This window comes from Sphaeramia orbicularis, chromosome 7 (assembly GCF_902148855.1).
Source record: "Sphaeramia orbicularis chromosome 7, fSphaOr1.1, whole genome shotgun sequence".
NCBI lineage: Eukaryota > Metazoa > Chordata > Actinopteri > Kurtiformes > Apogonidae > Sphaeramia > Sphaeramia orbicularis.
Genome location: NC_043963.1, coordinates 20789988 through 20815577, shown reverse-complemented (window position 1 = coordinate 20815577; position 25590 = coordinate 20789988). Strand labels below are relative to the sequence as shown.

Genomic DNA, 25590 nt, shown 5'->3' with positions numbered 1-25590 from the left:
ATCCGGAGGCTGCTCTGAAACACTGCAGCAGAGCATCTGAAGGAGAGGCAGGTGGGAACTGAGACAATGGCAGCGAGGAACTATATGTGTGAAAAAAAGAGAGAGGAAAAGCAAGAGAAAGACAGACGGAGAGGTGATTCAAGGAAATGTAGGGAGTGGCACCGGAGAGAAAGCGAGAGAGAGAGGTGTGGAGGGACGGAGTGGGGGATGGGAGGGAAAAAAAAGGAGGGGCAGTATGGGGGATGGGGGAGAGGAATATTGCTGTGTGCTGCTGGAGTCAGGGGGTTACCATGGTGATGAGGGAAAGATGGGAGGGGACGGTGGAGAGACTGGCTACACATATATATATTCACTCACACACAATGTAAATTGACATTTTCACTGACTGATTAAATAATGCGATAAGCATCAAATCTCCTTTTAATTCAAACCTTCCTTCCGGTTTTTTCAAGGTGGGATGAGGGGAGGACAGACACAGAGAAAAAGATGTTAAGAGAGAAGAAGAAGAAGAAGAAGAGGGAGATAAATAGAGAGGCTCTCTGAGTTGAGTGGAGATGAAGAAACATGATCTGCCACCTGGGAGTGGTGTAACTTGGAGCTAGAGTTGTGGCTTTTGGTATAAAGGAGACATGATTGTAGCCATATAGAAATGCATCCAGAAAGATTTACCCTGATAAATTTGGACCGTTTCAGCTGTCAAAAAAAAGCATCAATATCTAAGTTGTTGTGTTTTAGTCCAGTAGATCACAGGAGCTAAAAGGTGTGCATCTTCTCCCAGCTGATCCTCTCAAACTGGAGTGCCGCCGCTGGGCCCGACCTCACCTTGAAGATCAAGCGGATGATGTTATTATGTGGGGAGCCAAAATCAAAGCACGAGCTAACGTCTTCTACCTGCCAGCAGGGATTAGATGAGATGTGAGTGGCTGCTGAAGCTGTTGGGAGTCTCTGCTCTCTGTAGTTTGGCAGCAGCTGCAGCATCTTGGGGGGGGGGGGGGGGGACCAACTAGAAATAAAAATGGGGAGCTTCGAGTCAGACGAGCCTGTGGGTTCTGGAGGGTGTGCGTGGGTGGATTTAGATATGTGCAGGGGTGGCTGCAAGAGACTGTGTGTCAGTGAGTGGATGAATGTGTCATGAGTGTGGCAACGGTAAAAACATTTCAGTGGAGCTGATTTATATAAAGAACAGGGTAGTTTCCAGTAAGGGTATTGCTTCAGGCTTCACAAAGTTTTACAGCTATGTTTTTCGGAGGATCATATGATTTATTGCTCAAACTCAGTGTTTATTGATTGTCCTCATGATTTCACTTTAAAGAGCTTCTTACACTTTGGATAGACGCTAACATAGACTAACATTGAGTGTTACAGTTAAAAATGTTATTGATACATTTCTGGTTTCAGACTTTAATTGAATTGTACTGAAAAAAGCAGCAAACTTATATCATTTTCCATGTTTCTCCTACAAAACCTGATTTACTTCCATCGCATTTTGTTCAACATGCACATCACCAGATAAACACACTGTTTAAGCTCATTTGACCTGTTATAAATCAGTAGTAGCTGGCGACAGAAGTCTCAGATGTTCCTATCTTAATGTAGCCCTGTCTCAACTCTTTCTTAAGTCGATGAAGGCAAATGAAGCGGCAGAAGCAGAAGTGGAGGCGAGTTAGTCTTACTCACTGATCTTGCTGGTCAGCAGTGTTTTAATAGTGTTGTCTAACTGGGCCTCCACACACATGTGATACCTGATCATGTCACGTATTGATTGACCATACAGTGCAGGGAAGCCATCTCACTGTCTACAGGACGCTTTTATTTAATTACCATAGGGGAGCCTTGCCAGCATTGTTATCCTAATAAGGCCAACATGATTGTATGTGTTAATCTGGACTATATTAATAACACAAGATTAGATTCATCCACTGCTTATTATATGAGTAAGAGGATTACATTTTAAAACAAGATTTTGCCTTCATTCTCTAATTTGGCCTCTTTTAGTATCTATTTTCATCGTCCTATAAATTCATTTTTGTTAAATTACTGTATGACCCCTCTTTTACTTTGTGCCGCCCTCCCTCCCCAGTGTTTATTCTGTCTGAAAGTGATGATAGATGTATGGCCGCGGGTCTTGTATATACCGCCCAGGGTGCTCTGTTACACTGTGGCCTTTCACAGCTGGTGCCATTCGCCTTTCAGCTAAATCTAAACGACCCCAGCCGGGCCCAGAAGCCACCCAGTGTGGGTGTCTGCTGTTTATCCACTCACATACCGTCACTAATGACTGATTTATGCACTCCTATGCAGTCGCTCGGGTTGTCGAGTGTGGAGAAGCAAATCAGAAACAAACATATGATAATGGCTTTGTGTCTGCAGAGGTGTGTGTGTGTGTGTGGTTGGATGGAGGGTGGTGTAATCCAGAGGTGGCTGAACACTGTCACGCCAATAAGAGCTGATTTGAATGAGAATAGAAGTGGGTTGCGCTTTGGGACCAGACGGTGAAGTCGCCCCCGAATCAGCTGAAAGGCAAATAGACAGAAATGACACACTGGCATAATTCAATAGTCAACAGACAAACATACATATCTATAGATGCAGAAAGGCTGCCAGACATTTCTATACGTCAAAAATGAACAGTTTTTCCACATTCAAGCTGACTCCATGCTTTCTGCTTCTGCTTTTACTTTTATTCCAGTCTAATTGTTGTTGAGATTAGTTTTTGTACAGCAGATTCCAGCCAAAATCTGAATTTTACTTAAGCTCAGTTAGTGACAGTGGGACGCTCCTCTCTTCATTACAGCTCTACCTTTATGTTTCAAGCTGATAACGCGCAACGGTTTTCATGTAAAAACCTTGCCTAGAGCAGTGTTAGAGATGCATCATGGGAGCAGCGCCAGGCACAGAAAACGCACAAACAGAATGGTAAAAAAGAAAGTAATGATGCAGGAGGAGAGGAAACAAAGAGAGGAACGGGAAAATGACAGCGGGTGGCTGGAGGCCTGTCAGTGGATACGCTTTGTTCTAGGGTCAGAAACCTCCTCGTATTTATTGAGTTACTCATCTCTCCTCTTCCACAGGGACTTCCAGGCTAGTTAGACGTGGACACAAAGGCAGCTTAACATCAGCACGTGGCTGTGGGTGTCACAGTCTCAGCGTGAATGCGTGTCTATGAGTTGAGGTCATTCGCCAAAAATAAAAGAACTGGTGATGACATCAGAGGCATGACTCGGAGGGGGTCTTGTCATCATAAATTTGAAAAATACCCCTGTCATTTACCAAAACGACAGTGAATATCGGGAATGCAGTATGTGGGAATCGTTACTTGAAAATTAACCCATAAAGGCCCAGTGCTACTTTTTATGGCAGTTCTCAAATGATTTTTTTCCTCTATATTAAACCTTTCTTAAGTGATTTATGACCATTTATTGTAATGTTATCCTCTATATTTTGTATTTTTTCATTGTAAATGATGTACTTTCCTATATTTTGTTTACTGATCATACAGATGTTCATTAAAGCTCAGAGTAAAATTGAGGGGTTTTATATCAAAAACAGAGAAAACTGAAGAAAAAGTGACTTTTTAATCAAAATATATCATTAACTGAATATAAAACAGCTGTCTCCATCCACTGTCATTGATCCAACTCCATGGGTTTTACAAGTAGACAAATTTGAGTAGACAACAGTAGACAATTTTGTTCGATGGTGGATGTTGGGTCTTTTTCATTTGCTTTTTTTTTTTTTTTTAAATTTGTTTATTTCGAGCATTTACAGAATACATGCAAATTCAGAATTCCAAAATCATTCATCTACACTCGAAAAGGAGTGGGAAGAAGAAAAACTTATTTAATCCCACCCCAATTCTCATCATCAAATAACTTAACATAATAACATTTTAAATACACACTCCTGTCCTTAGACTTCAGCCAGAACAATGACCAAAATAGGCCTATACCAAATTAGAATGAACTCATTCGACAGTATTCACATTATATAACCAAAATGTGGGTGAAAAATCGAAAGGAAGTACATGTTACCACGGGTAATGGTTAGCCATCAACTTACACTATAATAATTACATACCAACAATGGTTTTTATGGGTTAAATCATGAGGCAATGACACCCATATGAGGAAAAAGGTCAATTCTCTTCCCATTAAGTTCAATAAAAGGAGTCGGATCTTAAATCTTTGAAATTTGGCGTCGTTCCCTTTAGGTTTTAATGGTCACTGACTCTTCCTTGCATGTGTGTTCTGTCACGTTTCTGCACAGGAAAGCAATGATTCAAATGCAAGTCATCACAGCTGAAAGCAGATAAACACCATGATGGATATGGAGCTATTACACACTTAACTGTGGTAGGAGACATCTGTAAATCGCTAAAACCACTGGAGAAACTGTTTATATACTTGAGGAGAAATGTTGAGTCAAGTCATTAAGTCGGAGGCATTTTTACACAGACGGTACTCACACATGCACACACATCCCCCCTTCACACACACACACAGACATGTTAAACTCAGTGGTGCTTTATTAAAATGACAGTGCTATTACATATTCATGAGGCCTGATGTGGAGGACATTGGCGGTATGATCTACGACCTGCACACACTCACAGACACACACACATGCACACATATATAGACGTAGATATAGATGATATAGTTGAAATCACCTACTGGCTGTTCTCCACACCTCATTGCTCCAGGCAGCAGCATGGTCAGCATCTGTGTGTGATTGTGTGCCATTGTGGAGTAGTAAATGTGAGTTACTGAATAATGAATTTAGGTGAATTTAGGTCACGCGGCCAAATGGGAGGGACAAACGGGAAAAGCTCTTTCTTTCATCCTCTTCGTCTGTCTATGATTTTGTGTTGTGGATGTGTTTTCGTTTTGGTTGGTCTACAGCGCTCTAAATGGCCTTTTGGGTGTAACACTCGGTTTCAAAATGAGAATAAGGTCGGCATTAGGACTGGGGTGTTAAACTTATTTTATTTCAGAGGGCACATACAGCCCAATTAGATCTCAAATGGGCCAGACCAGTAAAAATAATAACATATACAATAATAATAACAGTACTAATAACAATAATAGTGACCTATAAATAATGACAACTCCAAATTACATTTACATTTATGCATTTGGGAGACGCTTTATTCCAAAGCAACTTACAGGGGAAAAACCAAAAATAAAAGAAAAATACAAGAATAGATTAAAAACATAAAACAGCTGTTCAATTAAAACAGTGTCGTACAGAAGAATAAAAAGCAAAATGACAGACTAAAATACAAGAATAGATTAAAAAGACATAAAAAGCAGCTGTGCAATTAAAAACAGTGAAATAAAAATACCAAGTAAAACAACAGAAATTGTTCTCTTTGTTTTAGTGCAAAAAAGTAGAAGTACATTATGAATTAGTTTACATTTACAAAGTATCCTCTCACAGAATGTATGAATAACCTGAACAACCATGAACAACCTGCAAATTGAAAAAAAAAAAAAAAAGTGCATTATGTGTGGCACATGTGCATTACAACTTACAGATCACATTTATTAACAGGCATATAGTGTTTAACTTTATGATCAAAACAACTTGTCAAGACTAAGTTAAACCTTTAACTCTTAGTGTCTTATGTGCAGTTTTTGTACTTTGCAAATTCATGTTGTGGGCCAGACTGGATGTTTGACACTTCTGCATTAGGGGATGTATTATGTCAATGAATGTCCTCACAAAGACAGACAGCCTTGACTTTGTGAGTGTGTGTTGAGTAAATCTGTGCGTTCACTGAGGGGGAAGCGTCCTCCTCCTCACTCCTCACTCCTCGCCTTTGCTTAATCTCTGCATCCACACTTCCAGTTCTTTCCTACAGATCGGAATCTATCAATGAATTAATTTTTCGCTCCGTCGGGCACAATCCGTCCACCTGCACCCCCCTTTCTACGCCCGCCAGTCCAGAAACCCCCCGATCCCCCTTCGCCTTAGGCCTCCCAACAGACCGTCCCACCTGCACCCACTCTGCCTCCCCTCCCAGTATGCCTCCCCCTTAGGCCTCCCAGTAGACAAGTCCACTTGCCCGCCCCCCTCAAGCCCCTCAGGTTCTGTGGGATGACCTGAGACCCCGGAGGAGTGGGGGGGTTGACAAAGAGGAAATTGGTACAGTATGTTTAATGTTAGCTGGTACAGAACGGAGAGGCTGCCTGCGGGTCTAAATAAACACTGTCGCTGGTTTCTGTGAGATTTAAACCAAGTTTTACATCATCCTAGACCAAGTGTATCTTATAATGTTTAAAAGACAGATTTCTATTACTTATAGGCAGCATTTTTAATATGTTTGATAGCTATGGAGGTGAAGATTTCTTCATTTGGATATTGTACGACAAAAAGGAAACTTCAAGAAAAAAATTTGAGGAAATATCCAGCTGTAAGTTAATATTTAGCAACATTAGACAGGAATAAGGAAGAACATGGGGTTGCACAACATCCCTGCAGAAAAATATGAGTATTTTTTCTTGTTAAGAGTGAGTCCATTTGCAAAACTTTTCAATTTAACAATGTTATGTCTATCTGACAGCGTTATAATAACATAACTTGCTAAAAGTTTGCATTTTTCCCCAAATTTAGTACATTTTTGTGTTTCAACCACTGGACTTTTATTCTCTTATTATGGAAATATAGCCAAAGTGTTCTGCCTCAATCTAAACACTTTGTATATATTTAAGCATATTTGACATCTTTCTCTCAGACCTGTTTTTGCAGTGTTGAAACTTGTCCCATCATCACTAAACCCTAAATGGACTTTCCTCTTCTCTAATGCCTCTGTCTGATTTAATTCAAGTGGCTATAATGGCTCTCATTTCCAGAATGACAAAGAGACAATATAAGTGAACAATACTGCCGGTAATGTTGTGCAGAGAATGTCACTGTGCACAAAGAGTGAATTTCCTGTCAGCGGAGGTCAAGTATCTTCATGGTATAATCAAAGGGAAGACACGCAGATTTAGTCCAGGTCTGAAAAGGAAACAATCCTCCATCGTGTGTCTTTAGATTAAGACTTAATTCATTAATAAGCAGCGGCCCTCCCCCCTCCTTAACTCCACTCCACAGTGGGGAGTCTATGAATATTTAAATTAAAGGAAGTCCACATGAATAACCTCTTTTTTTTCCTACAACTGCAAACCAGAATTAGGCTGCATATTGTCAGTAATGATAGACTAGAATTAAAGCATGCTGGGACATTTTCCCCACCCATCATTTGTTTCTTGTAAGTCTGTTACACTTTCTGTCCGCCCTCATTTCTTTACATTTGAGACCCCTGCTGCTGGTCGTTATCATTCCCCCCTTTAACGCCACACACACCTTATGTCCCACTGTTATGCTCGGGTCATTTATTTTGTAAATAAGCCTGGCAGGTAACAGCAGCCCCGGGCGCCAAAACCAGGTATGTGTTAGTGTGTTTGTGCGTTTGTGTGTGTTTAAGTGACCATGAAGTAGGGCAGATGTATGTGTGTGAGTCGAGAGTCATAATTGACAACAATAGCAGACAAGATGGGTGAGGAGCTAACAACAATAGGAGCTGAAATGGGGGTCATGTATGTTTCCTGTGTGTGTGTACGTGAGAGGCATGTGTGTTTTGGGCACAGGTTGCGTAATTATTGAATGTAGGAGGGGGTCTACATTAGCCAGCTGTCACTTCTCTCCCCTCACCCCTCCGCGGGCGTGTGTTTTTAAGAGAAGCTCCTCACACGAGCCTTGGCAGACGAGTCAGGGCGGTTACGTTCATCGGCTGATAAGTTATGACACCTCCTGTAACCTCCTCTGACCTCACTGTCTGTTCTTATTTCAGTATGTTTTGTATGGTCCTGCTGTGTCATCACATGGTTAAAAAGTGATAAATAGGCTACTTTTGGAACACTTCTTTTTTTTTATTTTTACTTTAATGGCATCCAAAGTGCTTTACAGTGGAAGAATTATTATTGCAATTTTTTTTAATTAAGCTTTGACTAACATTAACTGCACTAAAAATACTACTCTTACTATAGTATGCAAGTATATATAGTACTAAGATATTTTATCATTTACTCTATTATGTGTTTTTTTTCCCTAATTTGCACAAAAATAGTGCAATGTTTTACCATTTCAGTGCAAGATTAATCTATATTTATATGTATGCGACAAATAAAAGCACCTTTAGCCTTACATTTACTTAATTAGGCTTTACTTTCTAAGTGTAACAATGTACATGTAATCACATTTGTCACACTAAACCGTTGTTTATTAATCATTTTATTCTTGGGTTAACACTGGGGAAAGCAAGAAAATGGTAACTGTTTTGTTTTTGTTGTATTGAGTCTTTAAGTCCTTTTTTATTTCAGGCTACGCTGCAAAAAAGGCCTGTACAAAAAGAAGAAAATTAATCTCATTATTGGGTTAAAATGTCTTATTTCAAGTAACATGATCTGTCAGTGTAGTAAGAAAACTGCACTTATCAAGTTTTCTTAAAATGAGAAAATATATCTAAGAATTATAGAATGATAAAATTCTTATTTTAAGAGGAATATACTTGTTTCAAGTCTTCATAGTAAGATTTTTTGTATCTGTGGTATATGGTCTTATGCAAATGCATTGACTCAATAGATATGTATTTATAGGCAAAACTGCATAAAACAAGTAAAAATGTATTGAGGGCAAACAATTCCTGTGTTCACCATACTCATCCCCCAACAATGGAGCTTGTTTTGTTATAAATATTGCTTAAAATGAGTTGTAATATCTAAGTGGGGTAGCTCATGATGAAAATTCTTGGAACAAGTCAAATAATCTTAACAAAATTAAGTCTCAATAAGTAAATAAATCTAAAAAAAAAAAAAAAAGATCTTTCAGATTAATATTCCAAATTTTAGTCAGTTTGTCGAGGTCAGATATTCCATTTTTCAATGTAGTTTTAGTTTTTCTTTTCATTTTGACTGTAATAGTCCTGCATTATGTTAGAAAGTTGCATCCATAGGTGTTTTACTGTTACGTATTGTGTGTTTTGATAAAAAATCTGAATGAGACAAGAAGAGCACGATTCACAGTGTAAGAACCGTCCTTGTCAGAGTTTTGTTTGTTGATTAGAGGGAATCTCCTTGGATTTATTTCATCCCTGTTGTGTTTTATGAAAGTGTTCTCATAAAGGGAGCTGCAGCTGGATTTCAAAGACTTTAACAGATCCTTGAGATATTTTTAGCGCGGCCAAGTACAGAGTGAATTTTCTAAGGATTTCTGCCTAAGATCAACCCACAGAAGAGCATGTAATCCCTAACACACAAATATGACCAAACTTGGATTTTTTTTGGCCTGGTGAGGCGGCGATATGAGGGAACAAAAGCAGAAAGCCCGATCCATCTGCGTCGACTTTCACTCCGACACTCCTGCTGTCACGGGTCAATGTTCAGTCACCAGTCAAGGACAAAGGAGGAGATGTTTAGATGAATGGAAAAGCAGTCGACGTGACAGAAACGCATGCACGCACACACACACAAACACAGAACGTCTTTGTAATGTCATTAGTGGAGAAGATGTTTCCTGCTGCTTTGATCTGATCTTCTGTCTTTATCAGGATGACCTAATCCCTGTGTCGTACGTGCACACACTCCCACATGCGCAGACACACACACATATGCAAACATAGGCCGGCACTCTTTGTTTACCATTTTGGTATTTTAGGACGGAAAATCATTAATCTGAGATGAGGTGCTCGAAGGAGTGTGTTTCAAGGCCTTATTTGTGCACAGATAAGACCTTACATAGCAATCATAAGACAGTTGGGGGGTGAAGACAGATCTCCACCAAAAGGAAGACACTTTTATATCCAATAGTTGCATCAGACACATGATATAGTAACAGTAACATCATCTTCTTGATACAAAAAACAATCACTACAGGACAGACCAAGATCATAACAGATTAGGACACTTACATAAGACACATCAGTAAGAGCACACAGTCATTTTTCTCTCACTTGGTATTAAAAAATATATATATGCATTGTCATTTCACATAGCGATGAAACACTAAAATGATCTGTCAACACACACATGCCCTTCAGTTATTTGTGGTTTGTTTATCCTCTCTATCAGGGCTAATTTGACTGTGCATTGTAATAATATTTGCCCTCCTTTATGTTTGATAATGCTAATGATTTCTTTGCTTTCTGTTTTTTTTCCCTCCCTGTCCCGTCTGCCCTATGTGCCCCCCCCCCCCCCCCATCTCTCCCTCCTTTGTTCTCCGGGGTCAATCCTCTCTCTCCTCCATCCCCTCTCCCCTTTCTTTCTTTTCCCTTTCCCTCTACAGTCAGAGTGATCAGCTGGAGAAGGGATTGTGGGCCTGACAGAGGGAGCACAGCCTCATTGAAAGCCTCACTTTGGACTGTGAAAGCAACACACACTCGCCAACTTAAAACACACTCGTGTTTAGACACCTCCGCTCTCCAGAGGGTCTGGCTGGTCCCCGGAGTGTGTGTCTGGCGGTGTGCATAAACTGAGAGGGTGTGTGTGTGTGTGTTTGTGTGTTGATGAGTGTGTGGGTGTCTTGCGTCACTTTTGATGGGACATTGAGAGATGTGTGTGTCACAGCGTCGGTGGACGGGCTATAGGGGGCTGTGCTCCCCCACCCTCCTCCTCCTCCTGCTCCTCCCCATGTCCTTCATCTTCACCACGCCTCCATTCGCTCAGGGATCGCTCCACATCCCCAAAGACTGTGAGTACACAAAATCTAAAAGCCCAAAATCTAAATATACATATTTATTAACCAGTCTGGAGGCAAACATTAAACATTTACAGCAATAAGTACATAAAATGGACTAATGTCAAAAAAACATACACAAATTTGTTAAGTTTATATTAAGATACCGATATTAACAAGTTAATTACTAGCTGGCATATTGGTAGCACAGGAACTTTTTATAAATGACTTATTAAAGCTTTATTTGTATGAATATGTTCTACAACTTCTAGGCCATTAACAAATAGTTTTCCCTGAATAATCTCCAAGTTACATCTCATTGTGCACTTTACATGATAGTCGTAAAACAAAAATAGCCTATATTCTAGTCTATTTTGGTTAGATATTGGTAATAGAAAATAAATTTAGTGTTTTAAAGAAAGGGAGAGGACTCCAAAATGAAGTCAAACCACAGGTTTCTTAAAGTTGTAATATCACTGATGGCCACTGTGGTTGGATCCAAAAAGCCCTGGCTCCCACTTATACTGATCTTTAGAATTTTTGTTTAATTTAGTTTTTTTTGTTTGTTTGAAGACATAAATAACCTGATAGCCCATCTTTAAATCATTACATTCTCAGGTCCAGTAGGAGCTTTTATATCTGCAGTGTTCAGCTTTGATTACCAGATCTATATCACTGTTTACTCACCTGCTGTGTCCTATTTTTGGAGTTTCTATTTATTTAATAAACCATCATTTTTCTTGACAGCCTGGTCCCTTAGAATCAACAGACCACACCAACTAGACCGTAATTTGACCTCTTTATACAAAGTGCTTCATGAAATTGATTATTTTACTGAATCAGTAAGCTAGCAATGAGCTTTAACTCACCTCTGACCTCTTGGTGATAGCTCCAAGGCCCTTGTATTTCTGTAGCTCCACCCATTTTGCCCAAATACGGTCACTTCAGGTCCCAGAAAACCAACCTGGTGACCAATCTCCTGTAAACTGCAGGTGTAGATGTCACTGTTCCACCATCTATGCCGTCATACGATGGAAAAAAACACAAATTGAGGAGTTACAAAGATTCAATTCACCGATATATTTGGACATTACACTACTTATAGTTTTGTGTTTTGTTACATGAGAACAGGCTGCAATTATTATGTCCTCTCAGTGTTTTGTTATATAATATTTCACTTGCGTTTGCCAATATGAAGTTTGAATTGAACCCAGTGTTGCATCTGTTGTTTGTTGACGTTAATCAATTCCATTTTTAAGTTAACATTAGTTAGATTTTCATGTTGCTGCTATAGAGGAGCAGATTTGAAGAATGCATTTTTTTTATTTTTTTTTTGAAAGAAGTTTTGTAGAAAATCAAAGCCATGTCCCCTACTTAAAAAACATAGGTATCAAGAAACAGACGACATGTTCTTAACTTTTTAACAATTAGCTAATGTCAACAAAAAAGATGAATGCAAACTTCACAGAAGCACATGAACATGCAAATGCCCTGAACCTTGAAGGAATAAAAACTACTGCTGTAGTGACATTAACATAGTAATTCAAGCACATCTTTCTTCCTCACAAGCAATTAGCAATATTTTAGAGGTTATTGAGAGAGAACATTTAATGGTCTAGTAGATGCAGATTATGTCATCCGTAATAAAGCAGTAATTAGTGATATAAATGAATGAAATGAAATAAAGAGCTAATATGCTACTAGTGTGAATACAAATAAGCAACGTGTTATGGTGAATATGACTTTTATTTAACCCATAAAGACCCAGCTCTACCTCTGTGGCAGTTCCTGAATGAATTTTTCTTTATATTTCACCTTTCTAAAGTGATTTATCACCATTTGTTATAACATTATCCTCTGTGTTTTGCATTTTTTTCAGTGTAAATCATGTATTTTCCTATATTTAATTTAATGATCGTGTAAATGTTCATAAAAGCTCAGATTAAAGTTGAGGGTTATTAAATCAGAAATAGAGAAAACTGAAGAAAAAGTGAACATAAACTCAGTGTTTTCATCCACTGTCATTGATCCAGCTCTATGGGTTTTACTGATGAATCAATGTTGCAGAAGATGACGGTGTTTCCATGTTCACTATGTAGCCTCTGAATGTCCAAATGGGTCATATCTGATGACCATGAAAATATGACAACTGTATTTTACGCCAATTATTTACATATATTGAAAGGATTAGTGGATCAACAGGTATTAAACAGTTAAGATCACGAAGAACAATTTTGTTCAGTGATGGATGTTTGGGTCTTTATGGGTTAAAGTGCTACCAATTTTTGAAAGTATATTGAAGATGATCTTTAAACTAAAACATTTCCAAAGCATGGAGCTGTTACAAGAAGTGAACAACTGAACTACAAAGACAGAACACAAGCAGTGGAAAGCAAAGGGCATATGCCAAGAGATAAACATGTGGTGAAAGTAAACACATTTAGTAAAGCAAACACATAAATACACTTTCACATGTCCTTGCAATCAGGTTAAACTGACCTCCAGCCACAGAGGTTAAGGTCACAGGTCAGCAAGCTTAGCCGTCCCAGAGGAGAGAAAGAAGGGATGAGAGGAGGAATCAGATTCAGTATGACCTTCAGTTAATGTCCTTCTCCTCTGGGTGTGGCACGGAGAGGAAGATTCGTGAGAGTAGAAAACAGAGGGATGGAAAAGATGGAGAAATGAGAGACAGGGCGACGTGAGGAGATAGAGAGGGATGAAGAAGGACGGAGAAGGTTAAGAGAGGATAAAGATGGAGAGAAGGGAGGATAGAAGTGAGAGAGAAAGGATGTAAATTGATATGCGACGCCAGCATGTCTGAGCCAGAAAACAGGGAGGAAGGCAAATCCTTTAGATGACTCTTCAAAATACCAACATCATTTATAATCAAGTCAACATCCCACAGCTTGAGCATCTTTTAAACAGGCCACCGACTTCATCATTTCGTATCTGTGTTGCATCATATTAAACTGTTTTCTCTCTGGTCTCTTTCTCCTGCTTTCGTGCGGACAAACAGATAAAGTGCATAACAGTAAGTGGTTTCTCTTACAGCTTCAAGTGTGAACATGTTTGTAGTGGCTTTCCACGATGTACTTCAGTGCCACTTTATTCCCACCAACCTGTCATCTCCATGCTGCAGCCGTCAGTCCTTTACGCCCTATTGGTCCTTCTGTATTGCTGACTGTCAGATTTCTATCATCCATTCCTCCGCTCTTCAGTCACACAGAGCAGGAAGCGACAGATAAATATTGATTCACCAGCACCTTTCTTGATGTCATGTGTCAGATGGATGATTTTGAAGAGGAGTGTGTTACATTCAGACTCACTACAAGTCATTTCTCTGACAAAGCTGACACACACAAGTACATGACGCAGTTACATACTTTGTATTTTGGGCCAGTCAAATACTTTCTAGCCCGTGGCTTAGAGGATTGGATTAGCAGCTTGTGACTGAAGGGTCGGTGGTTTGATTTCACATCCCAGCACAGAAATTGTTGGCTGATATGCCCTTGAGCAAAGCACTTAACCTCACATTTGCTCTCCAAGCACCTTGACATGGCAGCCCACTACTCAGCTTATGATGGGTTAAATGCAGTGGGTCAGTGTGTGTTGCCTGTCCCTTATATACTGAAAATATTAAAGATTCTTCTTTTTTTTTGTGTTGTTTGCCCACAGAGAGTATATATATAATAATTGTATATAGTTGTTTTTTATGTTCACTCACATACAGCACGTTTTTGTATCTAAAAATTGTCAAATGGAAGTAAATTAAAACACACAAAAAACATGATTTTTTATTCAAGAACACACAATGTTCACAAGTTAGAGTATAGACGATAATCCATTTACTTACAATTTGTTGAATCTCAGCTAATAAGTTGTTAAAGTTTTACAAATGTTCTGTAAACTCTCTGTAGGTGGACTATACAAAATAAGTGTTCCTATTAAAAATAAATCTACGGAGGAAATGGTCAGTTATGTAACATTTTGGCATGCATTGAGCATTTAACCTTTAAGACGTCAAATTATTTTTGTGGTGATTTTCAGATGAATTCCTCTACATTTAACCTTTCCTGAGTGATTTATCTCCATTGGTTTTAATATCATCCTTTGTATTTTGCATTTGTTTTCCTATATTTAATTTACTAATCATAAAAGCTCCATATAAATTCAAAGGTTATTAAATCAAGACTGAGAAATCTAAAGAAATACCAACTTTCAACAAAATATACCATTAAAACCACTGCCATTTGTTAAACTACATGGGTTTTACTGGTGAATTAATGTTGCAGAAAATGACAGCATTTCCTTGTTCTCAGAAGAATCTCTGAACATCCAAAAAAGACACATCTGATGCATCTGAAAGCCAGATAAACTGCATTTTACTTTAATTATTTCAATGTATTGATAGGATCAGTGGTTCATAAGTTATTGAACATTTTTGATCAGTCGATGCTTTTGGTCGCTGGCGGCTGATTAGATCTGAGGGATGAGGAGGATTAATGATTTAGGTTTTTTTTTCCAGCTATAGTGCTGCTTCACTGCAGTGACCAAAGCATAAGACATTATTTCCCATCGCTAATTAGCACTCTCTCAAAGCCAAACATTATTCATTTAAATAAAACCCACAGACGTGCAATCAGAAGAGGATGTGGTTAGCACCTATTTTAGGATGTTTTTTATGATAGTGGAGCAAGTTTCTCTGCAATCAGAGAGCAATCTAGTAATGAAGAAGCTGATATGAATTATTGAGTGCATCATGTGAGCAAAACTAGAACCAATCATATACACTCCTGATCAAACTTTTAAGACCAGTGGCTGATGGCGTGAGAAACCTTGCTTATGCAGCTCAACAATCTGACCACGTTAAAAGAGGTCATGACTCTGACAGAAAATAACACTGAATCCACGTTTTTACATAGATTTGGGCTTTTAACGACTGTGGTCTTAAACTTTTGATCAGCTGATGAACAGCCTATTCAGATTCAGATTCAGAAAACTTTTTTTATCCCATATGGATAATTCATTTGCAGCTTACCACAGACATCAGTCAACATTCAAAGTGTAGTATGACAAACATAAGTCAGTTTACAAATACGAGATCATAGGAAGGCAACTACAATAAATGCTTTAAATAATCAACAATAAATAATCAATAAATACCAATGCAGGCTAAAAGACTGAAAGATCCTGTAGGTTCTGCTAACATTAAAAAATCTTAAATAAAATGACTAAAATGACTGCTGTCAGAGTTTAAAAGTGTGATCGCTGAAGGAACAAAAGATTTTGAAGATCTGTTGGTTTTCGTCTGAGGTGCATGGTAACGCCGGCCCGAAGGCATTAAAGTAAACTTCTTAGATAACACATGGTGCGAATCCCTGATGATGGTCTCTGCTTTTCTATTTCAGTTTAATTGTTTTCAATAAATAGCTAACTCAGTTTTTTTTTTTTTTTAATCTCACTCCCATTTCTTCTTTTTGCATTTTGAAACTCTGCTTAGAACCTTCTTAAGATCCAACAGTGCAAAATGTAAATTCATTTTTCAACCGGTCTTAAAATTTTGATCAGGAGTGTACCAGTATATGAGTATACCTAAAATATTCAGCACTTATCACAAATCTAACCCTAAATTCTGCATGTTTCTACAATGTGACCATTGCACACTGGTCTAATCTCCAAAAGGAAGAGCTTAGCAGCACCCAGATGTACTAGATAATAACCTTTAATCTACATACAAGTTAAAGAAACTGCCTATCTACATCCTGCGCTGGTGGATAAACAGCCTGTTTATCTCATCGTATGTAACTTATGTTCACAGCTATAGAAGTTGACACTCCTCACTACAGTACTGTGTGTTATATGTGACAGAGTTCCTCTTGCTGTGAGTTGAAATAAACCAACCAAAAGACAACTTCAGACACTCGAATCCTTATTTCTACCCCTCATTGGACAACATAGACATCGGGCAACTTGATAAATAAACCATCAACTTTGAAAATATAGAGAAAACTCCAAACAGGCTCCAGTTTACGACTCCAGCGCTCAATACTGATACACAAATCGACCTCTTTTGTCACTTTAATGGCCGTGTTAGAGAGATTCAGGTGTCTGTAGATCAATAAATGTTGAGTCTGGTATCTTCTTAACAACAGAGTAAAGCTGAGAGTATTTGTAATCCTGTATTTGCTTGCCTGTACTCAGCAGTAACTACTGTGCTTTCACTTGTACATTTAGGAGTATTTCATTACATTGTGTGTGTGTGTGTGTGTGTTCAGTATCGCAGCCTCCGGTGCTGACAGAGACGCCGGAATCATACACAGCCTTTTCTCCAGAGGACATCTATCTGCCCTGTGAGGCCACCGGTAACCCAGCACCAACGTACGTATAGTTAAACCTACAGTATGTGCCATTTACCCAGCATGCCTGTGTGTTTACAGAATGAGGAGGCATAATAGAAAAGCAAGACGTATCCATGTGTCTGTCTGTGCATTTCCTGCCTCTGGCCTTTCTGTTGGCATGGCGATAAATGTTCTTTTAATGAAATCACAGCAATAACAAAATCATCTCTCTGCCTTTCCATTTCTCTTTTTCCTTTCCATCCCTCTCACTCCGGTCTCCCTCCCCTGGTTCATTTCCATCCTCACTGTACTTCTGTCATATTCAAAGAGCCGTATTTTATAAAAGCATAATAAGTTATATTTAATTTAACCAAAAAAGGAATTTCTCCACAACCAGCCAAGTGATACACTCCCAAAGATCAATGTGATGGAGACAGAATATATGAATACATGAAAAATAAGGCTTCAGAATACATTATTGTCCATAAAGTTGGAATAATACATTTTTACTTTTTTCATGAAATTATTGTGGCAATGTGATTTATTCTTCATAGATAAATTATACCTGGTCAAAAGTGATTACTGATGTGTATCAAGACAAATGTGTCTGAAAACAAAATTATTCCAACTTTATGGACAACAGTGTGTATACCTCCCACATGTTCTGATGAATAACTACAGAGTAACAAAGGACTTCATCACTGTGATGATGAAAAAATACTGAATGTAGTTTTCAGTGCAGTGCTCTAAGAATATGACTTATTGTAGATTTTAATGTTTGTTCCTGCCAAATATTGCAAATAAAATAACATAATTAGACTTATATGAAGCTGGTGATTCCAATGCTATTTTAGCTCAAGAACCAAAATGAAAAATGTAGCATCTCACTGGGAGTAAAACTTCGACTTTTTCTTTGCTTGTGGAATATTTTCTTAAATTGTGCAATTATTAGAGTGTACTTTACCCACAGCATGGTACAAGACACGGAGCACTAATCTGTACTTTGCTCTTTTACATAAATATTTGCTGTTTATTTATTCTCTCTCTCCTCTCTACTGACTGCTACTTTATATATGTTTTTTTTTGTAGATTTTTGTATATATATTTTTATACACTTTTTTATTTCTTACTTTAATCCTTACTTTTAATATTACTATACAAAGCATGATCTTGTCCTGTCCTATCTTAAAAAATAAACATGAACTGCCATAAAATTTGTATTTTACTTTTTTATCATAGCATTTTTATGTCAAGACACAATCTGTTACAATGAAGTTTGAGCTTATTTTGCTCATTTCTATTTATTTAAATTTTTCCTTTTGATTAAATAAAATAAACATGGAATCAACACAATGAGCCTAAAATGAAGGAAATAATCATGAGCCTGAACAAAAATGAAGAATATACTCAATAAACTAGAAATGCATGCACAAAATAACAAACAAAGAGCAACCAGATAAAAATTTTTAATAAAAATCAATAAATAAGGTTCTACTACCCATTTTTGGTCCTGACTCTTAAGTTTAGGCAGAACAAATTAGTTACAGAGAACTGTTTTTTATCGGGCCATGGTTGCATGGAATGGATTGCCGGGGTTTTTGTCGTCAGAATATAATAGAAAATGTTTTCAAAAGAAATTAAAACTTTTTTTGTTTACACAACAGGCATGAAATGGAATGAGTATTGCTAATATTGAAAGATGTTTCATGATTTGTATCAGCTATTGTTTGGTGTAGGAGTACAAATGTATAGCATTTATTTTGTTTGTCTCATTTGTATCAGACAGCTATTATTTGGTGAGGGAGTACGAATGTATAGTACTTATTTTGTTTGTTTATTTGTTTTAATTGCATTGGGCTGTTGTATATGTCCTGTTTGTGTGTGTGTGGGCGTGAATGGTGTAAGATTAATGTAAAAATTTAAAATTGTAATGTAATGTAGAGGAGACCCCAGCAAGAATAGCAACTGAATCATCAGTTGCTAATGGGGATCTTAACAAATGAAATGAAATGGGGAAGGCAGCTGTATTATAATATTAACACGTGCTAATATGTGCTCAGATTGCTAATGGTTGCTGATATTTTGCTGCTTAGTTTCCGCTGGGTGAAGGATGGAGAGGCATTTGGGACGGAGACGCAGGGCTCTGGGACGCTGCAAGCTGATCAGAATGAGACCCTCAGCTATTACCAAGGCTTCTACCGCTGCTACGCCTCCAACACCCTAGGGACCGCCATGACACGAGTCATACAGGTCATCGTGGAGTGTGAGTCACATGCATAAACACACACAGACAGTCATACAGTATATACTTAAACATGTACAGGTAACATCAGCATAATACTGTACTAGTATGGATACGACCCAGATCTCAATAAACCAAATATGGGACAAAGCGTATGTGTATGAGCACCGGATCTATTCAGTCTGATCATGCATTAAATATGTGATCAAATTATTTCAGTAACATGCAGTATCGTTAATTAAAAATACTGATTGCACAGTACATTTTGGCTCCTGAGATCTGCTTCATGCAATTTGTCGTTTTCTCTTCCTCTTGTAGAATTTTTAGGTTTTTTTTTAAATTTAACCTTTATTTAAACAGGAAAGAAAGATCCCATATAGATTAAAAACCTCTTTTCCAAGGGAGTCCTGGCCAAGAGGCAGCATGAAATATAACACACAATTACAACATACAGTTATAACAACATACAATAATTTACAGGACAAGTCAAACTATGAAAAACAAGTTCAAGTCATTGAGTTATTCTCTAGCGCTTTGAAGTTGGATTTAAAAGTATTCAAGGAGATCAATTCAGTCAGTTTCTGCTATTTTAGCAACATATTCCATGTTCAAGGAGCAGAGTAGACAAATGCCCTTTGAACCAGCTCTGTACGGGCGAATGGCACAAAGAGGAACAAATACTCATTTGATGGCAGACAATAAGAATCAACACTTCATCTTGTTATTAAACAACAGATATAGGAAAATAATAATAATAATAGTAAGTTCGATTTAATAAGTTTTATTAGACATTAGATCTTGCTCAGTTTGATGTAATACTGTGAAATATTACACAACATTACATCAAACAGGTCTAAAGGGCAAAAACTATCTGGAGCCCAGAAAAAACACAGTTGAGCCCCAGAAAACATAATTAAATGTTCTTGTAGGGTAGCATTTTTGTCTTTGAGCTAATTAAACTTACATTTCTAAAACTAGAAGTCATGACTCTGATTCACATTTGTTTAGATTTACATTTAAGGGTGTTTGGGTTCAGTTCACTTCTGTGGTATTTCACCTTGACCGCCTGGTATTCAATTATCTGTCCTGGTATTGGAGATTATATGATTCCATCAAAACTTTTTTAGATGGTAGTGAACGAGTAAAAGTAAGGTGATTCTTGGTTAGTACTGTTGCCTCACAGGATTGGATCCCAGCAGCCATCGGGGACCTTTCTGTGTGGAGTTTGCCCTTTTTCTCCCCGTGTCTGTGTGGGTTCTCTGTATATTCTGACTTCCTCCCAACATCCAAAGACATTAATAGGTTCACTTATACACTGTAAGACCGGATAAGTTGAGTTTACTTAAAAAATTTGTGTAAACCGGTTGCCTTAAAAAAAATTTAAGTAATGAGTAATGAAAACTTGAGTGTATTAAACTTAAATGCTTGATTTGAATGGAATTGCTATTTTAAGTACAACACACTAAATGCCAAGGTAATTTAACTTAAAATTTACCGCAATGTCAATTGCTTTGTATGATCATAGACTTAATATCATTAGTTTATTGTACTCAATTCTGAGTTAATTAAAAACCTTTTGCAACATAAATTTCTTTTTTATGTTTATTCAACTTCATACATTGCAGAGTGGATCGAGGTTAAGCAGGAAATTAACTCAGTGTAATTTGCTAGAACAGGAAGTGCTATTGATTTGGCAGGGCATGAAGACTTGCTCTGAATAAAACCAATTGTAGATGAACAGGAAAGCGATTGTTCAGCCTATGGCTCTCACTCATGGTGCAGCTCTACAAAAATACAAAAATAAACACAAAAAGGCCAATAAATATTGCCATACATACATTAAGTCAAAATTAACACTAACACCACAACCCTGCTGAACCCCTGCACATAAAAATAACACATTTTCAACAACATACCCAATACCCACAATGCAATGTGGAGATAAAAAGGTGTGGTCATGACTAAAACTTAGTGATTTAAATCCATTCAACTTAAATTTTTTCATACTTTCGACTATGTCTACAAATTAGTAGAATATACTTAACATTTTATAGTAATGTAATAAAACTTAAATCATTTAAGTACATTGTAATTAATGCATTTTAGTAAATACAAAGTCCAGGCTTACAGTGAAGGTGAAAATGGTCATTAGTCTGTATGAGTCAGCTCTGGAATAAGGCAGTGACATGTCCAGGGTGTACCCCGCCTTCCTCCAGTGTTAGTAGGATAGGCTCCAGCATCTGCACGACCAACCACACAGAGATTAATCATTTTATAAAACGAATTAAATCAATGTGTCTCTTGGACTTGGACTAAGCTATTTAGTGCACCCTGATAAAATGAAATATCATTCTCTGGCCCATACCATACCATACCATCTGACTATGCGTAAAAAACATCCAGATAAAAACCCAAACACATAACATGAGCCTTCTAGCTGAAGGTGTCATCTAACTGTACACAGGTATTTTTTAGATGTATATAGTTAAATATTTATGAAAGGTGTGACATAGGATAAAAATGCTGTGTGGTGCATCATAAAGTGGGACACCTGATCACCCTGTGAGTATGTTCTGACACATGATACAGTCCTGTAAACCCACTGGATGCTCATACCAGCTGATTCATAGATTTCCGTATGGTTGAATGTTAGGAAGTGTGTACAGCTCACTTCTCCGTATCTGTCTCTGCCCCCCCCCCCCACACACACACACACACATATATCCACACTCACACTTCAGTGACTCAGGGAGGTTGACTGGGGCCACCTGTTCTGCTCTCTCATCTTGTGTTACCATAGCAACCATTTCCTGGAGACAGAGCTGTGATGTCACTCGGTCCATCGGGTACAGAGGGGGGGGTGCTGGGAGTGTTTCACCTGATAAACAGTGAGGCTGCAAACACACAGCGTGTAGAGCAGGAAATCAGTGACAAACACGATCCTCCTAACCTCACGTTTGAGGACATTCTGTAAATATTATACTCTGTTCAGCAGAATACATTATATAACAAGTGGTGCCCAGCACAACAAACCCCACCCCTTGCACAAATGGTAGTTTATTTTGGCATGGATCTAGCTGATGTCATCATGTCTATACGTGTACTGATGTCAGCATATCAATTGCCTCTATATATGTGCCAAGTTTGAAGTAAATTGAAACAAAATTGATATTTTTATAGACGTGAAATTTTGCCTATTATAAGTAAATGGGAGAAGAAAAAAGATTTTAAAAATTCATAAAAAATTTTAACTTTGACCTACTTTTCCCAAAAAGTAATCACATCTCTTCTGGGTCACTGGCAATCTATAAACCCAATTTGGTATGAATTCAACCAATATTTTTGCTGCTAGCGTGTTAACAAACAAACAAACAAACAAACAAACTGAACCAAAAACAATACCCTTTGCTTCCCCTTCAGTGGGTGGGGTAATAAGATACAACTGGTGGAAACATATTGAAAAGGCCCATAACAACATAAATAGAGGAAGTCATACAATACACTTAGTCATTAAATGTGTTTGAATGTAAATGTGAGTCTCCAAACTCTTTCCTATAGATTATTGTAATAATTTATGAGCAACAACATATAGAATAGCAATAATTTGAGTCAAGCAAATTAGAAAAAGGACACTGTTAGAGTTTTTATGTATAGTTTTGCTTCCTTAAAAATCTTTAGATAATGATTACTTTTCCAGTATTTTGTTTTTCATTTGTTTTGGGAAATAATTCTGTTATTTATTTATTCAATTTATTCAGGATTAAGTTTGAATAGAAGCAATAATCATCACCTGTGTTGGAAGAAAGCAGTGGAATCAGCCACTTCCTTTATCTTAGCTGGAAAATATGTCTTTGACCACACGCTTTTTATGTTACATCTTCTCTTTGTAAATTTGTGAAAATAAAATCTTGGACAATACAACAATAACAGTGTTTGTACTTTGAGCATGAGTCACAGAGTGGAGCCTTGGAAGAACAGTGAGATTAAAAGTAGAACTATATGAATGACCAAAATAAATACAATACTGACTAATTATTTTTCAAATCCTGTGACCTGCTTCTCAGAACTCCACTACACTTGTTCTTTTAAAGCAATAAATATGGTACAGAGTTTAGGAAGCTCCTGTATATGTTCTGAAAGCAAAATGTAAAAAACTGCAAACCAAGCTCAGCAGTAACAACCTCTGCGGGAAAAAAAAAAAACAAAAACGGTATGGCATGAAATCAGCACTGACTCACTGCAGGCTCCCTGCAGCATCTTACTGCATCATTTCTTGTTTCCTGAAAAAGACTGAAAGCTGTAAATACAAAACAGAGATAACAATGGATAATTATGTAAGTCTTAATAGAAGTAACTCATGTCAAACATAGAGAGGTTTCCTGTCATGTGATTTCTTAATTAATAAACTGTTGCTTTGGATTTTTCAGCCCAACCAGTTCTTCTGAAACAACAAAAAGTACATAAAAGAGCGTACGAAGGGGAAAGCATCATCCTGTCCTGTAACCCTCCAGAAAGCTCCACCCCTCCTCTCATCCACTGGATGGACAAGAGTGAGTCTGTCTCTCACTTTGGCTGTTTGCTGTGTTTTTTCAGTTTTCTGTCTGTTTTATGCGCAGTCCTGTTCTGTGTGACAGACAGACTCTGCTTTCTGTCTCTTTGCATGTCTGTTTCTGTAAACCACTAATGAATGAAGACTTGTGTGCATCTGTCGTTCCAGCTCAGAGCTCTGTTGGAAGGATTTGCATCAGTGCACTGCATTGCAGACCACTTTCACTCAGACTAATAAATGCAGCACTTTCAGCTGATGTTTGGATGCTCTTTACATTTCTCATTTTTCCTTCCCTTGTTCTCTTTTTTCTCTCTCTGGCTGCCTCAAACAGATGAACTAATGCTAATGCTGACGTCTGTCAGTTCTGCTTATACTTTAAGTAATTTCTACTGCAGTGCACTAAAACAAGATGCCTTAATTTTTCTTTGAGTGGTGCATGCTCAGGAAACTAAAACAATCTTTGCACCAAAAATGCAATAAATATTCATCCTGTTCTTCTATCTGAGATTCTTCTTGAAAGCCCCTTTTCCTGTCTGTCTTGTTCATCTCAGAGATGGTTCACATCAGGCAGAGTGAAAGAGTGATCGTCGGCCTGGATGGCAACTTGTACTTTGCTAATCTTCTGAAGACTGATAGTAGAGATGACTACATCTGCAACGCCCAGTATGCAGCTGCCAGGACTGTCCTTCCTGAGTCTGCTGTCACACTCACTGTCATGCCCAGTGAGTGGACGAAACACAATGAAAACACAAAAACATAAACATCCACGGCCAAAGCAGCATAATTACAGAACTACTTTTATCTGAACATTTTTGTAATGAATAAGTCAATGACATACAGTATGTTAATGCACTTAATACTGTCTGTCATCAGGTAACGATGTGCTACATGGTAAAAAACCCCACCTCTTCCATCCCACTGGCTTGCATTCCTCTGTGATGGCCCTGAAGGGGGACAGTGTGACCCTTGAATGTATCCCCAAAGGCCTGTGAGTATCTGCTCGTGTGTGTGTGTGTGTGTGTGTGTGTGTGTGTGTGTGTACGTGTGTGTGTGTGTGTGTGTGCGGTGTGTGTGTGTGTGAGATTCACTACTTATTTGAGGCTTAACCAATGCAGTTTTATTCATTCTAAATCTCAAACATTTTTATCATTTGACATGAATATGTCAGGGTAGAGACTGTGATCTGGTAGGATCGGCGATTCTACCAGTAGAGACTCCGATCGTAGTCTCTACCAGTAGAAACTCCGATCAGAGTCTCTACTGGTAGACAAACTCCAATCCGAACCCTAACCCTAACCCTAACCCTAACCCTTCTACTGGCAGGATCGGAGTTTCTACCAGTAGAGACTCTGATCGGAGTTTCTACTGGTAGAGACTACGATCGGAGTCTCTACTGGTAGAATCGCCGATCCTACCAGATCGCAGTCTCTACCCTTACAAATACACTTTTAACACATATCAGCAACAATTATATATTACATAGTACTGAAATAAATGATAATAAGCATGATCAACTTTATTTAACTTCAATTTAAATGGTGAAGAGAAGGAATCCTGCATTTTATACTGTATGTTCCTTTTAAATCTGCTGTCTAAATTAGTAGACACTGTTTATGCTTTATGGTAAAAAGCATAATACTGAATTTGACATGTAAATGTGTCATCATCTGACAATACCTACATGCCAGGTGAGGATCAGTTGGCAGTATGTGTTTCAGTACATCAATGATCTTGAATATATAGAA

The 25590-nt window shown here is 38.0% G+C and overlaps 1 protein-coding gene across 4 annotated transcripts in view; it reads left to right on the top strand.

Annotated features, from left to right (window-relative positions):
• Positions 1–25590, top strand: part of LOC115422839 (neural cell adhesion molecule L1.1-like) — a 58837-nt gene that overhangs the window by 5645 nt on the left and 27602 nt on the right. For 3 of the 4 annotated variants that reach the window (XM_030139419.1, XM_030139416.1, XM_030139417.1), the window contains exons 2-8: positions 10327–10731; positions 13733–13747; positions 16992–17094; positions 19148–19317; positions 23724–23846; positions 24397–24567; positions 24719–24833. In XM_030139419.1, the coding sequence (XP_029995279.1) occupies positions 10593–10731; positions 13733–13747; positions 16992–17094; positions 19148–19317; positions 23724–23846; positions 24397–24567; positions 24719–24833 (836 nt within the window). In that variant the 5' untranslated portion in view covers positions 10327–10592. The remainder of the gene's footprint in view (positions 1–10326; positions 10732–13732; positions 13748–16991; positions 17095–19147; positions 19318–23723; positions 23847–24396; positions 24568–24718; positions 24834–25590) is intronic. The other variant, XM_030139420.1, reaches the window with a different exon arrangement.